The 17,810-nt window shown below is 62.5% G+C and overlaps 2 protein-coding genes across 10 annotated transcripts in view; one reads left to right on the forward strand and one right to left on the reverse strand.

Annotated features, from left to right (window-relative positions):
* Nucleotides 1–2,717: 2,717 nt before the first annotated feature.
* Nucleotides 2,718–14,418, forward strand: TCIRG1 (T cell immune regulator 1, ATPase H+ transporting V0 subunit a3). The gene is made up of 20 exons (XM_069565584.1): nt 2,718–2,835; nt 5,056–5,176; nt 5,512–5,590; nt 6,671–6,891; nt 6,977–7,062; nt 7,331–7,457; nt 7,547–7,629; nt 7,752–7,845; nt 7,928–8,140; nt 8,809–8,953; nt 11,386–11,525; nt 11,626–11,783; nt 11,861–11,951; nt 12,429–12,547; nt 12,645–12,858; nt 13,203–13,325; nt 13,424–13,528; nt 13,603–13,720; nt 13,873–14,050; nt 14,135–14,418. Exons 2-20 carry the CDS (start codon nt 5,060–5,062, stop codon nt 14,211–14,213), a joined length of 2,490 nt encoding a protein of 829 aa, XP_069421685.1. The 5' UTR covers nt 2,718–2,835; nt 5,056–5,059; the 3' UTR covers nt 14,214–14,418.
* A 1,854-nt stretch (nt 14,419–16,272) lies between these two features.
* The window catches only part of CHKA (choline kinase alpha), a 58,060-nt gene continuing 56,522 nt past the window's right edge, over nt 16,273–17,810 (reverse strand). For all 9 annotated transcript variants that reach the window (XM_069565595.1, XM_069565594.1, XM_069565590.1 and 6 more), the window contains one exon: nt 16,273–17,384. In XM_069565595.1, coding sequence (XP_069421696.1) covers nt 17,325–17,384 — 60 coding nt within the window. In that variant the 3' untranslated portion in view covers nt 16,273–17,324. The remainder of the gene's footprint in view (nt 17,385–17,810) is intronic.

The following is a 17,810-nucleotide window of genomic DNA, read 5'->3' on the forward strand; positions in this document are numbered from 1 at the left end:
GAGTGATCAGTTGGTGAGGCCAGGGTCTGTCCTCTCCTGAGGCCCACCCACAGCTGAGACTCTTGAGAACCTAGAGCCTGCTGAGAAAGGGGAGTCTCCGGGAATAAGTTGGGCGAAGTCTTGTTTGTCCAACCTCAGGCAGAAGTACCTCAAGTAGCAGGAACTTGGACAGGCCAGGGCATCCTTGCTGGGGGCGGGGTGGTGGGGGAAGCCTGCTCTGAGGTAAGGGTCACGAGGGGATGACACAAGCCCTGCTGCCCGTGAGCTGGCTTTGCCTGTCCTCCAGCCACATCCCTTTTCCTCCCCAAGTTCCTCAGGGCAGACTGCTGGCGTGGCCTCTGCTGCTCAGGACTTCCTGCTTTGTAGCCCCAGCAAAGCGATGTGGTTCCTTCTGGGGCCACACGCAAGCCCAGTGGCGGCAGAATAGCCCCCACAACAACTCCTCCTGACTTGGTGCTGAGCGTGTGAGAGCATTTCAGTTCATTCTCAGCAGTGAGGAAGCTGGCTCAGAGGTGAAGTGACTTGCTCAGGATCACACAGCACGCATCTTGAAAACACTAACAGGTCTGAGAGATATCAAGAATTCCCTTCGTCATTTCCAAAAGTGCTTTTTTTTACAAAACACTAATCTCTCCAGATGCTTCTTAGAAGGGGCAGGGTGTTCTTTGGATCAGTAAGTGTAGGCAGTGCCCCAAGGGGGCCTCTCCCTTCTGGGACAGGCTCTGTCTGGGAGCATATTCAAGGCTCTGAGAAGGCCTGCAGCAGAGAAGCCCAGACTTTGCCCAGCTCATTCCTGGAGAGCCCCCTTTCTCAGATCACCTGCTGACATCTGGGCCTGCTTACCAGGCCCTGCTGGGCCATCCTCCAGGACCTGTGTGGTCCCACCACTGGCCAAAGTTTTGGGGCCCTTATAATCCACAAAGTGGCTCAGAAGTAAGTACAGGACCAGAAAGGACAACTTGAACCCTGGGAGTGTCTGTGAGTTCAGCACTGCTAGTCCTGGTGGCTGCTGGGAGCAGGAACTCCAAAAACCAGGCCAGCTGTCAGAGGCAGGCTCGAATATCCTAAATCACTTCTAGTTTTGCTTTTATCAGACGTACCCAGTATTAGACGCTTGACATGGAGTCTGTTTCTGTACACAGGAAAATTGTTCAGTCACTCAGTTGTGTCCAACTCTGACTCCACGAACTCCAGCACACCAGGCTTCCCTGTCTTTCACCACTTCCTGGAGTTTGCTTAAACTCATATCCATTCAGTCGATGATGCCATCCAACCATTTTGCCCTCTGTTGCCTTCTCCTGCCCTCAATCTTTTCCAGCGTTGAGGTCTTTTCTAATGAGCTGGTTCTTTGCATCAGGTGGCCAAAGTATTGGAGCTTCCGCATCAGTGCTTCCAGTGAATATTCAGGGTTGATTTCCTTTAGGATTGAATGGTTTGATCTTGCTGTCCAAGGGACTCTCAAGAGTCTTCTCTAGCACCACAGACGAGCCTGTCTAGCTTCTGACTTAATCCCTTCCCTCACTGCCGGGTCAGCTCTAAGGCCATTTTGAAACTTGTTCAGAGTTCCAGTTTGCCCTGGGTGGGAAGCACTGACCTGAGGCCCCCGGTGGTACTCAGTGCAGTTGTGTCGAAGTTTCTCCTTGAAAATAACCCTACCAAAAGTGTCCCCAGTCTTCGGAAGACACCTTGGCTGTGACTCAGTTTCCAGGCCCCAGCTCTAGGGCTCCATTTGCCCACCCCTCAGAGGCCCTTGGGCTTCCCTTGTAGCTCAGTTGGGAAAGAATCTACCTGCAATGCAGGAGACCCACGTGCGATTTCTGGGTCGGGAAGATCCCCTGGAGAAGGGAATGGCAACCCACTCCAGTATTCTTGCCTGGAGAATCTCAGGGACGGAGGAGCCTGGCAGGCTATAGTCCATGGGGTCACAGGAGTTGGACACGACTTAGCAACTAAACCACCACCACCACCACCAGAGGCCCTTCCTCTACTGTGGGGGTTCAAGGATCACCAGAGCTGACCCAGTGGGTATAGTCTTGGCCAGTTCAAAGTGCAGGGAGCCGGACAGTGGTGACCCACAGGCTGGGACCGGATATGCTGCATGAAGCTAATAGGGGTGAGGACCCAGGGACAAGTCCAGTCACAGGAGAAGGGAGAGTGAGGGCAGAGCACTGCCCAGCACCTGCAGCTGCGGTCTGCTGCCTGGCCATGGGCATCCTGCTGCCACTGAGGGAAGAGGCCCAGAGAAGGGCAGCCGCCCACCCAAAGGCCCAGAGCACTGGGCCTGGAGTCCAGGCGGGCTCTCAGAAACAGGAAGAGAACAGGACCTGTGTGACTACAGCCTCACTCGTGGGAAGGGGTCCCAGAGGTGGGGACACGTGGGTCTCGGGCCCCAGGTCTGAGCCTATTGGGGATCCTGTCAGCCACAGGCCCAGGTGGTGGAAGTCCCGCCAGGTAGCCCCTGGGCCTGGGCTGAGCACTTCCCCACATCCCAGCCTTGTAGACGTGCACGGTGGGCGCCAGTGTCTGCCCTGGGGTCTGGGCCTCCTCGCCCGGATTAGGCGGCTCAGGGCTCGGAATGGTTTCCCACCCGGGGGGCGAGGAAGCGAGGGCCCAGCCCGAGGCCTCCCTCTCACCCGCCCTCCGGCCGGGCTCCTGCACCGACTCCAGGACTCCGGGGCGGGTCCACGGCGACCCGGGGGCGGGGCTTCCCTGGCCCCGCCCCTCCCGGCCCCGCCCGTCGGGAAAAGTGAGTTGCGTGGGCGCCGCGGAGGCCGAGAGAAGTTGAGCCAGGAGATCCGAGCGGAGCCGAGCAGTGCCGCGTGAGGCCGACCCGCGGTGAGTGCCCCAGCGAGGGCTATAGGGCCCCCCGCCCTGCCTGCCGCCCTCGCTTCCCTCCGCCCCGGAAGGGAGTCTTGGCCCCCCCACCCGTGTGGATCAGTAGAGGCAGCTCAGTCCGCAGGCCCGCGTGTGTCAGCCCTTGGTGGGGGGTGGGGGTGCACAGACGCGACTCAGAGGAGGAAGAGGAGAATGGGGGTGTTAACAGCCTGTGACCCCCCCGTGGCCTGGCTCTGCCGGGCCAGGCTGTGCCCAGAGCTTTCTCTGCTGCGTCTTCCTGGAAGGGAGGGACCCATTCTACAGGTGCGGAAACTGAGGCCCAACCCAACTAGGCAGAGGCAGAGGTAGAAGAGAGCGCAGACCCTTGCCTGCAGCGCGGCTCATCGCGGCTAGCCAGGGGCTCAGAGGAGAGGTTTCCGGAGGAGCTGGCCCTAGCCTTCAGCCTCCCAAGGGAGAAAGAGGCGAGGGGCACAAAGTGACTAGTCTGGACCCTGAAGGACCTCGGCCCCTTCCTTTGCTCTGTAAATGTCGTGGGGGTTGGGTCCTGGCTCAGCATCGGCCAGGGTAGAGGAGGGGGAGGGGATGAGCCTGTGGAGGGCTGAAATGCCAGGGGAGGGGTCTGACCAGGTCTCTGGACTCCTGTGCTTGACCACCAAAGGGAAGGGCCAGGCCCCGGGGCCCTGTGAGACGGGTACCAGGCCGGACTGGTCACAGCAGCTGTCCAGGACTGCTACCCGCCACGATCCCGGATCTAGCTCCCTGCAACCCCTCATTTGGCCAGCCTCACCTTTCAGGGTGCCTGGGGCAAGGAACAACCCTCCCCCTGAGGACACACATTGGGCCGGAACTTCCAAACCTGCAGCCCGGGCTCCTGCCTGGCTTGGCCACCTGCTGACCAGTCTATAAAACAGGGGTGCAGTGCCCTCCCCCAAGGCCTGCTGTTAGTTTTAAATGAGGTAGTGGAGGTGACAAGGTACATGGGGACCCTGGTTATTTTTATCTCCCCACCAGGTTCTGCCTCTGCTTGGTGGCCAGGTCCTGTTCACTCAAAGAGGAAGTGGAGGCCCAGAGAGGGTGGGAGAGTCCCCCAAGGACACACAGCTAATCCCAGCTTGGGCAGGGCTCAGAGCCTCCATCCCTGGGCCTCTCGCCCACCCTCCCCTATTCAGGGCCCCTAGCCGACTCTCGCCATTCTCTCCACTGGGGTAGGGGCTGCTTTTCCTATTTACTCTTAAGTTAACCAGACCCAGGGGAGGAAGTGACCCGCTAGGTGGCTCCAGCCCAGGCTGCGGGCGGGGCACTCTGGCGCCAAACGTTCACCCTCAGCAGGGCCCTCGCCCAGCGCTTCCCCTTCCCCCCATCAATGGGAGAGCTAAGGAAGCAGAGTCCCACAGAGGGGCTGGGGGCCGGCCCTGGGCCCCCAGGGCAGTGGCCGTGGAGTCCTGGCCTGTGAGCTGGGTGTCCACGGGGCCCATCGGAGGCCAGGGGAACCTCCCCCGCTGACATTGGAGCAGAGCCCCCGCCAGGCCTTCCTGCCCATTCAGTTTCCATAGTTTCACTTTCCCTGGTTTCGACACCTGGAGGATTCCTCCCAGGGCTGCGACGGGGCTGCCCAGGCCCCAGGGGAAGGTCCTCCTTGTTCAGAGGCCCTGCCCATCCCCTGTGTCCTCCCCGAGGCTCGGGGGTGGCCCCCACCGCCTCAGCACACAGATGCCTCAGGAAAGAGGCAGGCTCCGACTGCCGAGGGGCCAGGCCAGACCTCAGCCCCGTGTCCTTGTCATGGTGCTCCCTGGGGCTGAAAGGCGAAGGCTCCAGCTGGCCGCGGCAGATCAGAAGGCCAGCGCTGGAGGTGGCCTTTGACCTGGGGCCCTGAAGAGGTGAGGGCAGGTCACGGAGAGGGGACGACAGGAGATGGGGCCAGGTGTGAGAAGAGCCAGTGTCACCAGGAGCCGCCGGGGCAGGGGGTGCAGGGGTCTCAGACAAGTCAGACCCAGCTAGGGAGGAGCTTGGTGTTGGACTCTGGGTCCGGCCGTGGGGTCCGCTGCGCTGCCTGCTTCCAGTGTGACATCAGCACCCTGCCGAGCCGCCCTGGGCCTCAGTTTCCCCATCTGTCAGATGACAGCACCTTGGAGGACCATAGGAGCACGGAGTTCCTAGGCGGTGGGCAGCTGCCTGTTTCCTGCCTCCCAGCCTGAGCCCCCATGCCTGCCCGCCCCACAGGACCATGGGCTCCATGTTCCGGAGTGAGGAGGTGGCACTGGTCCAGCTCTTCTTGCCCACAGCTGCCGCCTACACCTGCGTGAGCCAGCTCGGGGAGCTGGGCCTGGTGGAGTTCAGGGATGTGAGTGGGGCCGGGATGGGCGTTGGGGGAGGCCTCGTCCCTGGGCGTCCCAGAGGGTGGGCCATCGCCCTGTACTGATCCCCGGCCCAGCTTGAATCCCGGTGGCCTCTGCCCCTGGGTGCTCTGTTCTCAGGAAGGCTCTCTTTACTCATGCCTCCCCCAGGCTGGGTTTAGCCAGGCCTCCTCAGCCCTGGTCCACGTAGGGCCTAGTTGTCCTCACTTGGGCATCGGGAGGTTCATGGTGTGGTCAGCCTAAGGAGAGCCAGCCTGCCCTTGTGGGGGACTTCCTTGGCCCCCCCGGCCTGGAATACTGACCCTTCCATGCACAACCACAGCTCAACGCCTCAGTGAGTGCCTTCCAGAGACGCTTCGTGGTGGATGTTCGGCGCTGCGAAGAGTTGGAGAAGACCTTCAGTGAGTTGGCCCTGGGCCCGTGCACCCCAGGCAGACTTCCCAGAGGAGGTGCCAGTGGAGCTTGGTCTGAAAGGAAGAGTCCCAGGCACCCAGTTGGAAGACAGAGAAGGGAGAGTCAGGCCAGGCCCTGCAGAGCCAAGCCAGGGCAGCTGGGCTCTGTGGGGTGTTCTTGAGTGAGCTGAGCTGATGCCCAGGCCAGGGTTCGGACAAGCCCTTGAGCGCTGAGTGAGGACTTGGGACATCGTCCTGCAGATGCTGAGAGCTACCTGTAGGTCTCTAAGCAGGAGTGAAGCATGGACAGAACTTTCTCTGCTGCAGGTGGACTGGGGTGAGCAGAGGCCACCAGTCTTGGCTCGGTGCCCCAAGGAGTAGCTTCTCCTTGGACCTGGGCAAGAAGGACCCCTGCCCTGGGTTGTGTTCCAGAAGCCCCTCCCAGGAGGACCCGGCACAGTGGGAGGACAGAGCATGTCTGGTTAACGGTTAGCTTGCCTAATAGGTTTTAAGTAGTCAGGCAGGTCGTCCGTGGGCCTGCATGCAAGCTGCTGTCCAAGGCCCTGCAGCGCTAGGCCGCCTGCTGTGGGACCCAGGCCAGGGGCTGGGGATGGATGGAGAGCAGCCCAGAAGAGCCCCGGGCGGGGAAGCAGAGTAAACCCACAGGGGTGGAGGTTTAGTCTGAGGTTTTTCTGGGGTCTTGGACTCAGTGAATCAGTTGGCTGGTGGCCAGGGGAATTTGAGGTGATGTTTAGAATCACCTCGACATTAGCAGCCCTTGGCTGTGTGTGTGCTCAGTTGCTTAGTCGTGTCTGACTCTTTGTGACCCCATGGACTGCAGCCCACCAGGCTCCTCTGTCCATGGGATTCTCCAGGAAAGATGATTGGAGTGGATTGCCATTTCCTCCTCCAGTGGATCTTCCCGACCCAGGGATCGAACCCAGGTCTCCTGTGTCTGCTGCACTGGCAGGCAGAATTTTTTGCCTGATGAACCGCTGGGGAAGCCCTCCAGCCCTTGGCTAGTGGTGGCCATTAGCTGGTGGAGGCCCCTGAGCAGCGCCCCCTGACACTCCTCCCCTCCTCACCCAGCCTTCCTGCAGGAGGAGGTGCGGCGGGCTGGGCTGACGCTGCCTCTGCCCGAGGTGGGGCTGCTGGCCCCCCCGCCCCGCGACCTTCTGCGCATCCAGGAGGAGACTGACCGCCTGGCTCAGGAGCTCCGGGATGTTCGGGGCAACCAGCAGGCCCTGCGGGCCCAGTGGCACCAGCTGCAGCTCCACGCGGCTGTACTGGGCCAAGGCCACAGCCCCCCGGTCAGTGTAGCCCCCCGGGCAGGGACGCGGGGCGGGAGTGCTCGGCACCCCTAGGCTGGGGCTCATGGGGCCTCTCGGCTCCTAGGTGGCGGCCACCCACACCGATGGGCCCTCGGAAAGGACCCCCCTGCTCCAGGCCCCCGGAGAGCCGCACCAGGACCTGAGGGTCAAGTAAGTGAGGGGCAGCTTGGCGCTCTTTCTGGCCCAGTGCAGACTCCTTGTCCAGTGCTCCCTCAGACTGGCCCCTGCCTTCTCCTCCCTCGGGCCTGGGATTCCCGTCTGCCCTACAGGTTTCTCCCCTCCTGGCGTGTGCCGGGTGGGCTCCTGCCTTCCCCGTGGGAGTGAGGGGTGGTATGCCTGGCTGGGATGGGGAGGCGGGGTGGAGGGGAGGGGAGGGGAGGTCGGCGCAGCCCCTGCCCAGCCCCACCTGGCCCCGCAGCTTCGTGGCCGGTGCGGTGGAACCCCAAAAGGCTGCGGCCCTGGAGCGCCTGCTCTGGAGGGCCTGCCGCGGGTTCCTCATCGCCAGCTTCCGGGAGACGGAGCAGCAGCTGGAGGACCCAGTGACGGTGCGCAGGCGCGGGCTGGGGGCTGTTTGGGCGGGGGTGCGGCCCTCCGCGAGTGGGGACTGCAGGGTGACCTGGGCCCCCTTCCGCAGGGTGAGCCTGCCACGTGGATGACCTTCCTCATCTCCTACTGGGGCGGGCAGATCGGGCAGAAGATCCGCAAGATCACTGACTGGTGAGCGCCCCCCGGGGCCCTGGGTGTCCCCCACACCCCACGCTGAGCCCGCGCCATCCTCCATGCTCCCGCGCATGTGGCCTGGACCCCGGGCACCTGCTCACCCTCCGGCTCCCTGCCAGCTTCCACTGCCACGTCTTCCCGTTTGCGGAGGAGGAGGCGGCCCGGCATGCAGCCCTGCAGCAGCTGCAACAGCAGAGCCAGGAGCTGCAGGAGGTGGGTGCCCGCAGCCAGGGTGGACCTCTGGCTGCCACCCCCCCAGGCTCACCAACCCCCTGACCAGCTGCTCTGGCCACAGGTCCTGGGGGAGACGGAGTGCTTCCTGAGCCAGGTGCTGGGCCGCGTGCGGAGGCTGCTGCCGTCCTGGCAGGTGCAGATCCGCAAGATGAAGGCCGTGTACCTGGCCCTCAACCAGTGCAGCATGAGCTCCACGCACAAGTGCCTCATCGCCGAGGCCTGGTGTGCCACACGTGACCTGCCCGCCCTGCAGCAGGCCCTGCAGGACAGCTCGGTGAGCGGGGGGCCTCCCGCCCGCCCACACTGCCAGGCAGGGGCTCCTCCTCACAACACACTTCCCATTCCTGGTGCCACGGGTACCCTGCCTTTGCTGGGTCTCCTCCTCCAAGGAGTCCTCCATGATGCCTCTGGCCCAGCAAGCCCTCTCCCCACCCCCACTTCCCCTGAGGCCTTAGGATGGGCGGTCGTACCCTGCGGGCCACGCTGGGTGTTGTTAGAACCATGTTCAGATCGAGGTTCTGCAGGCGCCAGCCCTGTGACCTTGGGCTGATTGGAGGGAGCCTTGGGCTCATCTGTGAAATGGGTGTGCCGACCCTGCCTCCCCGGGGGTGGCCACTGTAGGCAGGGTCACCGGTGGCAACAAGGGGCTCCTTCTCCCCAGCCACCTGGATGGGGAGAAGCACGCTTGTGTTTCCCAAGTAACTTCCGGGGCAGTCTCTGGCTGTCTGTAAAGCCCCCTGAACAGGGGGCAGGTGGGGCTGGTCGTCCGGTTTCACAGGGAGAGAAGGGGCTGCCCCGGGTCCCTGGGCTGCCACCCAGTGAGTCCCCACAGTCGTCTGCCTCTCCAGCTCTGCCTGGCTGGGCGGCAGGGTGGTCCAAGGCCCCTGGAGGCCCCTGCAATCAGCCTTCTGTGTGTGTCTGCCTGCCTGCCGGGTGCCCCAGAGCGAAGCAGGTGTGAGCGCCGTGGTTCACTGCATCCCCTGCCGGGACATGCCCCCCACGCTCATCCGTACCAACCGCTTCACAGCCAGCTTCCAGGGCATCGTGGACGCCTACGGTGTGGGCCGCTACCAGGAGGTCAACCCCGGTGAGGGCCGCCGCCTCCCGCAGCCCCGGCCTTTGGGAGGGTCAGCTGCTGCCCTGGGTGGAAGGCTGGCAGGGCTATGTCTCCACGCTGGGGCTACCCCAGTCTCCTGGGATGAGAGATGCTCTGCTTCTCATGCTCTTGGGGGAAGCCTGGGGTCTTCGAGTGTACCCCCAACAAACCCCACCTTGTTACACGTACAAGGGAGCCAGCCGAGTTGTGCAAAGAACAACAGCTTTGCAGCAGGAGTGGCCTGGGTTTAAGATCCTACTTGCTTACCTTGATGAGTTTTTTAGCTTCTCTGAGCCTCAGTTTCCTCATCTGTGAAATGGAGATAACGGTTCAGCTCTGAGCAGTCTTGGGAAGATGAATGGTCACCAAAGGTTGCAAACCAGCAGCCCACGAGGCCAGAATCCATCTGCTCGTATGTTTTGTTTGGCCATGTTGTCCAGACATGTTGAGAGGTTCGAGTTGGGTCAGGTTTTCCCAGAAGGAGACCCTGAGGTGGGGTCTCTGCTGCAAGTGGTCTCTTAAGAGAGGTGTTCCTGGGAGAAACCAGTAAGGGACCTCAGGGGATGGGGAGGCGTGTGGGGAAGGGACGGCTGAGCAGGGCCAGTCCTGGGTGAAGTCCGGCCACGCCGGAGCATGTCTGTCTCAAGGCCGACGAGCAGGGCTTCCACACCCGGTGCCCTCAGCTGTTAGCCAGCCCTGGCAGGTGGGCAGCGAGGCCATCAGCTCCTGGCACATCCCGGGCGCTCACCAGCCTGGAGAGGCTGCTGCTCGGAGAGTGGCGCATCTGGCAGGGGCCCACACAGAGCTGCTGAGGGCCCCGTGCCCCCTGAGCAGAGCGTATGCTGCAGGCACCAGGGCTTAAAGTGGGAGTTTTGGCAAAAGTCTGCCTTTTCCCAAGACTTTGGCAAAAAGTGAGAGCTGTGGCAGCATGGTGCCCACCCCCAGGAGGCGGGAGCTGGGTGTGGCCACCCCTCCTGTTTGGGTCCATGCTGGGGTCAGTGGGCACTGGCTCCCTCCCTCCCTGGCCCCGGCCACCTTCCCGAGGCCTGTGGGACCTGGCCTGTCACCTGCCTGGTCCCTCTCCTTCCAGACAGCACTCCCTCTGAGGCAGGCTGGCTGCTGTGTGCCCAGTGGCCCAGCGTCCCCGGTGTCGCTGGGTGAGGGCTGCAGGGCGTCTCCATGTGATCCTGGAGGAGGGGTCTGGGGGTGAAGCGTGAGGAGGGCCCTTTCTGGAGGGGGACTTAGTCCGGGGCCAGGGAGGGGTCCTGCCTCACCCGGTGGGCAAGAGAAAGGGTTAGGGGCCCCGAAGGTGGTACGAGCAGGACCTGAGGGTGGAATCTGGGGCTGTGTGGACCGAGGCCCGGATCTCGTGTCCTCTGGGGCCTGCTGACCCTCCAGGATATGCACTCCCCTACCAGACACACTTCGCCTGCCCGTAGTTCCGCTGCGTTGGCAGGTGGCAGTCTGCTTGGAGCCGCCCGATCCCCAGATATCCACGGCTGCTGATGCGCCCCCAGCTCTCAGCAATAGCTCTGCCGGGGTATTCGTTTGCTCCGGCTGCCGTAACAGAGCATCCCTGATGGGGCGGCTTCAACAGTGGGTATTTATCGTCTCTCCGTTCCGGAGGCTGGGAACCTGAGATCAGGGTGTTGGCAGGGCTGGTTCCTCCTGAGAGCTTGAGGGGGCTTCTGTTCAGGCCTCTCTTCTTGGCTGGGAGGCAGCCGTCTTCACGTTTGCATGGCCTTCTCCAGTGTCTGTGTCTAAGGTCCAAATCGCCCATTTTATAAGGAGAGCAGTCATATTCGATTAGGACTCACGCTAATGACCTCGTTTTCACTTGGTTACATCTGTAAAGATTGTACCTCCGAATGAGGTCACTTTCTAAGGAGCTGGGGGGTTAGGACTCCAACCTACCTTTGAGGGGGTGCACAATTTGACCCATAACTGGGATGTGCATTAGAATCCTAACATCTATGAGAAATTTTCCCCATTTGCTAAAGGGAAGCTGAGGCCCCAAAGATTAAGTGACCAAATTGGCCTTCTGGAACTTGCCATGGGCCAGCCAGGACTCCCATCAGGCTCTGTGCTTCTGCTTAAAGCTCTTCTCATAAATAATAGCTAGAACTAATGAGTTTATATTACTTATTTATTTTATGGCCTGCTGTCTCATTTTTAGTAACCCCAGAAAGTAGTGGTATTATTATCTCCATTTTGCCCATGGGCAGATGGAGGTTCAGAGAGGTTAAGACACTAGCCAAAGGTTGCACAGCTAGGAGATGGCTGGCTCTTGCATGCAGGCAAGCAGTGTGGCATCCCTGCCTGGCAAACACCACCTCTGTGTCTCCTGTGGCCCTGGCCCCTGGCTTGGGGGCCCCTATACAGGGCCGGGGTCATGGCTGACTGCGTGGCCCCTCCGCCCACAGCACCCTACACCATCATCACCTTCCCCTTCCTCTTTGCTGTCATGTTTGGTGACGTGGGCCACGGGCTGCTGATGTTCCTCTTCGCCCTGGCCATGGTGCTGGCCGAGAACCAGCCGGCTGTGAAGTCAGCGCAGAACGAGGTGAGGAGTGGCGGGGGGCTGGGGGTGGGGGTGGGGGAGAAGCGGGGGTGCAGGCACAGCCGGGGCCCGGGGCCAGCTCTCACTACACCCACACCCCCAGATCTGGAGGACCTTCTTCGGGGGCCGCTACCTGCTGCTGCTCATGGGCCTGTTCTCCATCTACACTGGTTTCATTTACAACGAGTGCTTCAGCCGCGCCACGGCCATCTTCCCCTCGGGCTGGAGCGTGGCAGCCATGGCCAACCAGTCCGGCTGGAGGTGAGCCCCGGCCAGCCCCCTACTGCAGCCCTGAGGCCCCTGGGCCCCTGACCGCCTCCTCCCCACTCTTGTCACAGCGATGCCTTCCTGGCCCAGCACCAGCTGCTTGCCCTGGACCCCAACGTCACCGGTGTCTTCCTGGGACCCTACCCGTTCGGCATCGACCCTGTGAGTCCTGGCCATCCGTCCGGGGTGGTGCGGGTGGGAGGGTGGGTTTGGGCTCCCCACTCAGTGCCCCCCAGACCAGGGCCTGCCTGGCAGGGCCCACACTGCAGCCTCTTGAAAAGCAGAGAAGTGAGTCCTGATAAGGACAGTGTTCTGTATGTAGCCCCCTCTGTGCCAGGCAGGCACCGTTCTGAGGCCTTGTTGAAATGATTTTGTGTCCAGTCCTTGTGACAACTCCACGGAGTGCATGTCAGTGCACACTCTCCCCATTTCACAGATGAGGAAGCTGAGGGTACATGCGCAGAGTTGCGCAGCCAGGAGGAACTGGGGTAGGGGCCCAGGCTGTGCTCTGAACCATGCCACTCTGCTGCTCATCGGGTGGGTGATGGCTTGTGCAGGGGGCCCTGGAGGGGCACACACGGGCTGATGAGACGGGTGGGGAGGCCCCTTCGTGACCCCCCGGCCCTCCTGCTCCCCCAGGTCTGGAGCCTGGCCATCAACCACCTGAGCTTCCTCAACTCCTTCAAGATGAAGATGTCTGTCATCCTGGGGGTCACCCACATGACCTTCGGGGTGGTCCTGGGAGTCTTCAACCACGTGTGAGGGCCGGGGTCCTGGGGTTGGGGGTCCCGAGCAGGGCCAGAGTGGCCTGTTGACCTGGCTCCCCCGTACTTCGCCCCCTCGCCCCTGCCCCAGGCACTTCGGCCAGTGGCACCGGCTGCTGCTGGAGACCCTCCCCGAGCTGGTCTTCCTGCTGGGGCTGTTCGGCTACCTGGTCTTCCTGGTCGTCTACAAGTGGCTGCGCCTCACGGCCGCCAGCGCTGCCACGGCCCCCAGCATCCTGATCCACTTCATCAACATGTTCCTCTTCTCGCGCAGCCCCACCAACCGGCAGCTCTTCCAGGGGCAGGTGGGCGGGGCCGGGGCCGGTGGGTGGGGCGTGGAAGGGCTGGTGCGTGTGGCCTTGGGCGGGGCCAGGTGGGTCCACTCCCACCACGGGGCCCCGCCCCTTGGCTGCAGATCCTGGTCTGGAAAGCGGGATGCAGACTTGAGGCGGTGAGACGAGGAGGGAGGTCGAAGGACCAGCAGAGATGGTCCAGCAGAAGGGGTGCTGGAAGCCTGGGGTGCCACCCTCCCAGAACTCCGTGTGGGGTGTTGTCCTTGCTCCGTGAGGGGCCCTGGCGGAGAAGTGGGGGTCAGGCTCCCTGGGCCCGGGGAACCGCGTGGTGCCCTGACTCCCGCCCTCCCTCACAGGAGGTGGTGCAGTCCACCCTGGTGGTCCTGGCCCTGGCCATGGTGCCCGTGCTGCTGCTGGGCACTCCCCTGTTCCTGCGCCGGAAGCACCAGCGTCACCAGTCTCGGAGGCGGCGACTGCTGGTAGGGGCAGGGGAGGCGTGCGGGGTGGGCGGGGTGGGTAGCGTCCGGGCTGTGAGAGCCCACCCCGGCCGTGTGTCTGCTGATGCTCCCACCTCCAGGATGAGGACAAGGCCGGGCTCCTGAGCCAGCCTGACGTGTCTGTGGCCAGCCAGAACTCTGATGAGGAGAAGGCTGGATGCCTGGGGGACCAAGAGGAGGAAGAGGTGGGTGTGGGGACTCCCTGGGTCGCAGGAGGCCAACGGCCTGGCTTGCCCCTCACTGCTGCTCCTTCCCCTAGTTCGTCCTGTCCGAGGTATTCATGCACCAGGCCATCCACACCATCGAGTTCTGCCTCGGCTGCATCTCCAACACGGCTTCCTACCTGCGCCTCTGGGCCCTAAGCCTGGCCCACGCCCGTAAGTCCCAGCGCCTCCTCCCACACATCTCCTCCCGTCGCTTCCCAGTGTCCCTGTCTGGAAAGGGGGGGTGGGGGGAGGTCCCCTGCTGACCTTCGGGGAGGATGAGCTTAGGGACGCCAAGGTGGCACTACTCCCTCCCGCACCTGCAGAACTGTCGGAGGTCCTGTGGGCCATGGTGATGCGAGTTGGCCTGGGCCTGGGCGGCGAGATGGGCGTGGAGGCTGTGGTGCTGGTCCCCGTCTTTGCCGCCTTCGCCGTGATGACCGTGGCCATCCTGCTGGTGATGGAGGGGCTCTCAGCCTTCCTGCACGCGCTGAGGCTGCACTGGTGAGAGGCCGCAGGCTGGTGTGGGCAGCGCGGGGGGGCGGGCCGGGGGCAGGGGTCCTCTCACCAGCTCTCCTCCTCCCCCAGGGTGGAGTTCCAGAACAAGTTCTACTCGGGCTCCGGCTACAAGCTGAGCCCCTTCACCTTTGCTGTGGAGGATGAGTAATGCCCGTGACCTGCTCTTACCGTGCCAAGCAGGAAACAAATACTGAGGCGGTGGACTTCCCTGGTGGTTCAGCAGTTAAGACCTCATGCTTCCAATACAGGGATGGTGCTTCCAATACAGTTTGATCCCTGGTCAGGGAGCTAAGATCCCAAATGCCACACGGTGCGACCGAGTTAAAAAAATAATAAAGACGAAGAAGGCCTAAGACCGGTGTCTTGGTCTTGTCTGAGAGGCAGGGCCTGGGAGGCTGGTGTGCAGGAGCCTGGGCTCTCGCTGGGCTAGTTTTTCCTCGGGAGCCTCTTCTGGTTTGAGGGACACCATCCCAGCCTGTCTCTCTCTGAGGTCTGTCTTTGCAGCTGAAGCTGGTGTGGGTGTGGAGAGGTGGGAGGCACTGATCTTGGATTTGGGGCCTCAAGATGTCAGCAGAGGCCCAAGCAGCACATCAGCAGGACCCCCAGACTCAGGGAAGGGGGGAAGAGGGCAGAAGTAGGACAGAGGACTGATGTGTCCAGCGCATTGTAGCTCAGGATGACTGTTGTCCCAGGCTGGACGAGGGGGAGTGAGTGAGCTCCTTGTCCTTGGAGGTATGCAAACTGTAGGATGATGTCTGGGATACTCGGGGTGTGGAGGGAGGTGCTTGGCATGAATTGGCCAGATTCTCGTGTCCTTATGCTGGCGCTGGCCACTGGCACTCACGACGCTCTGGAGCAGAGAGCAGCCCGGGGCACTGAGTGTGACCCGCATTACACAGGGGACAGTGTGTCACTCCACGGGGGATGGCAGGTCACACCCGAGGCCACTTTCCTGCAGACGCGGGCAGAGGCTGTCCAGGGTACCCCGAGTGTTGCCCAGGGCTCTGAGGGTCGAAACAGGGCTGAACCAGACCCCACGCCCTGCCTCCCTCCTGTACCCAGAGGCCACCATCTTCCCCATTTCCCCCCTGGTGGACAGTCCTGCCCCCTGGCCATGCAGTTGCTGGGGAGAAGGTGGCACCCTGCGGGCGTCTCTGACCTGGGTCCCACCACTGGCTGGGGGGCAGAGCCAGTGCTTCCCAGCGGCCTCACACTCTCCTGCTGAGGAGCTGCCAAGCGGTTCTTCCGGCTGCAGGCCCCAGGAACAAAGGCTGCCTTGAAGGCAGAGACGCCCTGGGCACAGCAAGCGGGAAGGAGGCCCCACCACTGTGGCTCCATCTGGCCAGCTGCCAGGAAGAGCCTGTCCCTCCAGAGTCCAGGGCTGCCCCGGCTCAGGGCCCCTGGACGCTGGGCTGCAGCCCACAAGCCTGGCAGAGTCGGATCCAAGAAAGAGCAGCTTCTGCTTAGGAACAGAGGGCGGTGTGTGTCTCGGGACCTGAACCAAGCCCAGGACTCCAAGCCTCACCTTCCTGGGGAGCAGAGCTGAGTGCTCACAGGTGAGGCAGGTGCTCAGCGCCGAGAGCCGGCGTGTTTGGGAGGAGGGAGGTGTGAGCCTGGGGAGAGGCTGGCTGCACGGACAGCTGGCAGCTCGGCTGAGAGGGCTGGGCACTGTGGGACCAGCACGCACAGGGCTCTGGGGGCGGGCACCCTGGGGCTGGAGGTCACCCTCAGGAGATGCAGGGATGAGGCAGGGGGGCCACCTGCGCCAGGGACAAGCCTGACCGCTGCTCGTGCGAGCGTGTGGTCTGCCCAGGACAATGAGGAAATGGGAAGCCAGGAATGCTACCCGGGATGAAAGCAGTGACGATGGGGCGACGGTGGGGCTGGGAGGAGAGCTGCCACCTGGGCTGTGACTTCGGAGCTGACCTGACCCTGCAGGGCACTGCCCAGCAGAGCCCTAGGGTCTAAGGCAGACGGCCTCGTGGGTACAGGCAGCAGCTGGGGGCTGTGTTCGAGACCTCGTACAGAGAGTGCTGCATTGAGACCCCCTCCCGGCCACGCTCCAGACGTGTGGAAGGACAGGCAGTGGTCTCCCTCCACCACCCCAGCCACTCTCCTCCTCCCGGCCACCCCGCCATGCCGCCGCCTCAGGAGCAGCCGCGCCCCACCACCCAGACTCAGGACACATCCCAGGGTGACGGCAGAAATAGGCTTTTATGCTTTTTATTGTTTGTATAGTACAATCTTTGTGGTAGCAGGAATGTATGCACAAAAAACAATTCAAATAAGAGTTCAGAGTAAAAAACAAGGATTTATCCCAAAGGACATTTAATATACATGGACTTCACAGCTATACTCTATCCACGGCCCCAGACTCCACACACGGGCTGTGGTCTCCCACTGGGATGGCCGCGCAATGACCATGTGAACAGGCAGCAGGTGTGGGCACGCCGAGGCCCCAGCACCGGGGACGGCAGGAGGCTTCCGAGGGCACGGGGCAGGACCAGGCCTAGGGGCGGGGGGCCGGCCCTGCCGTAGCAGCCCCAGCTCCAGGCTGAGGGGGGGCGGGAGCGGGGGGCAGAGAGCAGGTGGGGGGGCAGGTGTGTCCATGTGGCCTTGGTGGCCATGGCCTGCCGCCTGCCCGGAAGCCGGGGTTAATAAAGCACTTTGTTAGAGGGCACGGGGCAGGGCACACCCAGCTGGGGTGACATTCACCGGCTGGGGGAAGTTCGGACGACAGGAAGCAGGTAGCCACGTTCCTCCCGGCCCCCCGCGCCAAAGGGGGCGGTCAAGCCAAGGAGCATGATCACAGTGTCACCGCCCCGCAGGAGCGGGCAGCAGCTGCACGCCCGTCACAGAGCCGGCTCAGCGCTGTCTGCCAGCATGGCCGTTCACATCGTGTAAAGATCAACATTCACCACAAAAGGCACCTGGAGTGACGCTGCTGGGCGCCGTGTCCGACTGCAACAGAAACGTCTTCTCTAGATGAGAGGGGTCTGAGATATTGCAATATTGCACTAGTGTACTATAATTCTGCGTCCCAATCTCAGGTCAGAGTCCTAGTGAGGTCGTAACGAGATAAGAAATAAATGTTACTCAATTTTAATACAGTCTTTCATATCATACACATCTGTGTTGGGCGGCGAGATGTCTGAGCCTTCCGGCCGTGGCTGTGGGTACAGTAGTAGAAGCACAGAGGGGCCACAGGCTCGGCCGCCCCCACGCCATCCAGGGATGCAGGCAGGAAGGCCGCACACGGTCACACCCCGAGCTTCCTCTTCTGGTCGAAGTAGGCATCGAACCTGGCTTGGGCGTACTCCTAGGAGAAAAGGAAGAGAGGCTCACCGAGGGTCCCGCCTGCCCCCGGCACAGAGCGGATCCGCTCTGTCCAGTGCTGCCCCCGGGCCATCCTCCTCGCTGGCAGCCCTGCTCCCCGCCATGGCCTGCCGTGCTGGCCCGGCCCTGCTGACCTGGACAGGATGCGGGACATCCATCTATGGACCGGGCGCTGCCATGGTGCACCAACTCATTCACCTCGAATGCTACAGACAGGCTGACAGCCCCAACAGGCTCCTCTTTCCAAGCCCAAGGCCCCTTGGGCATCAGCAAGTGTGGCACCAAGATGGAAGACGGGTGTGTGTGTGCGCGCGCGCGCCACCTGTGTGCTGGGGTCACTGCTGCACGCTTACTAAAAGGACACCGAGAGGGAGTGAGCACGCCTGGCCAGCGCCCCGCCCCCAGTCTG

This window comes from Ovis canadensis, chromosome 21, assembly GCF_042477335.2.
Source record: "Ovis canadensis isolate MfBH-ARS-UI-01 breed Bighorn chromosome 21, ARS-UI_OviCan_v2, whole genome shotgun sequence".
In the NCBI taxonomy this organism is placed as follows: domain Eukaryota; kingdom Metazoa; phylum Chordata; class Mammalia; order Artiodactyla; family Bovidae; genus Ovis; species Ovis canadensis.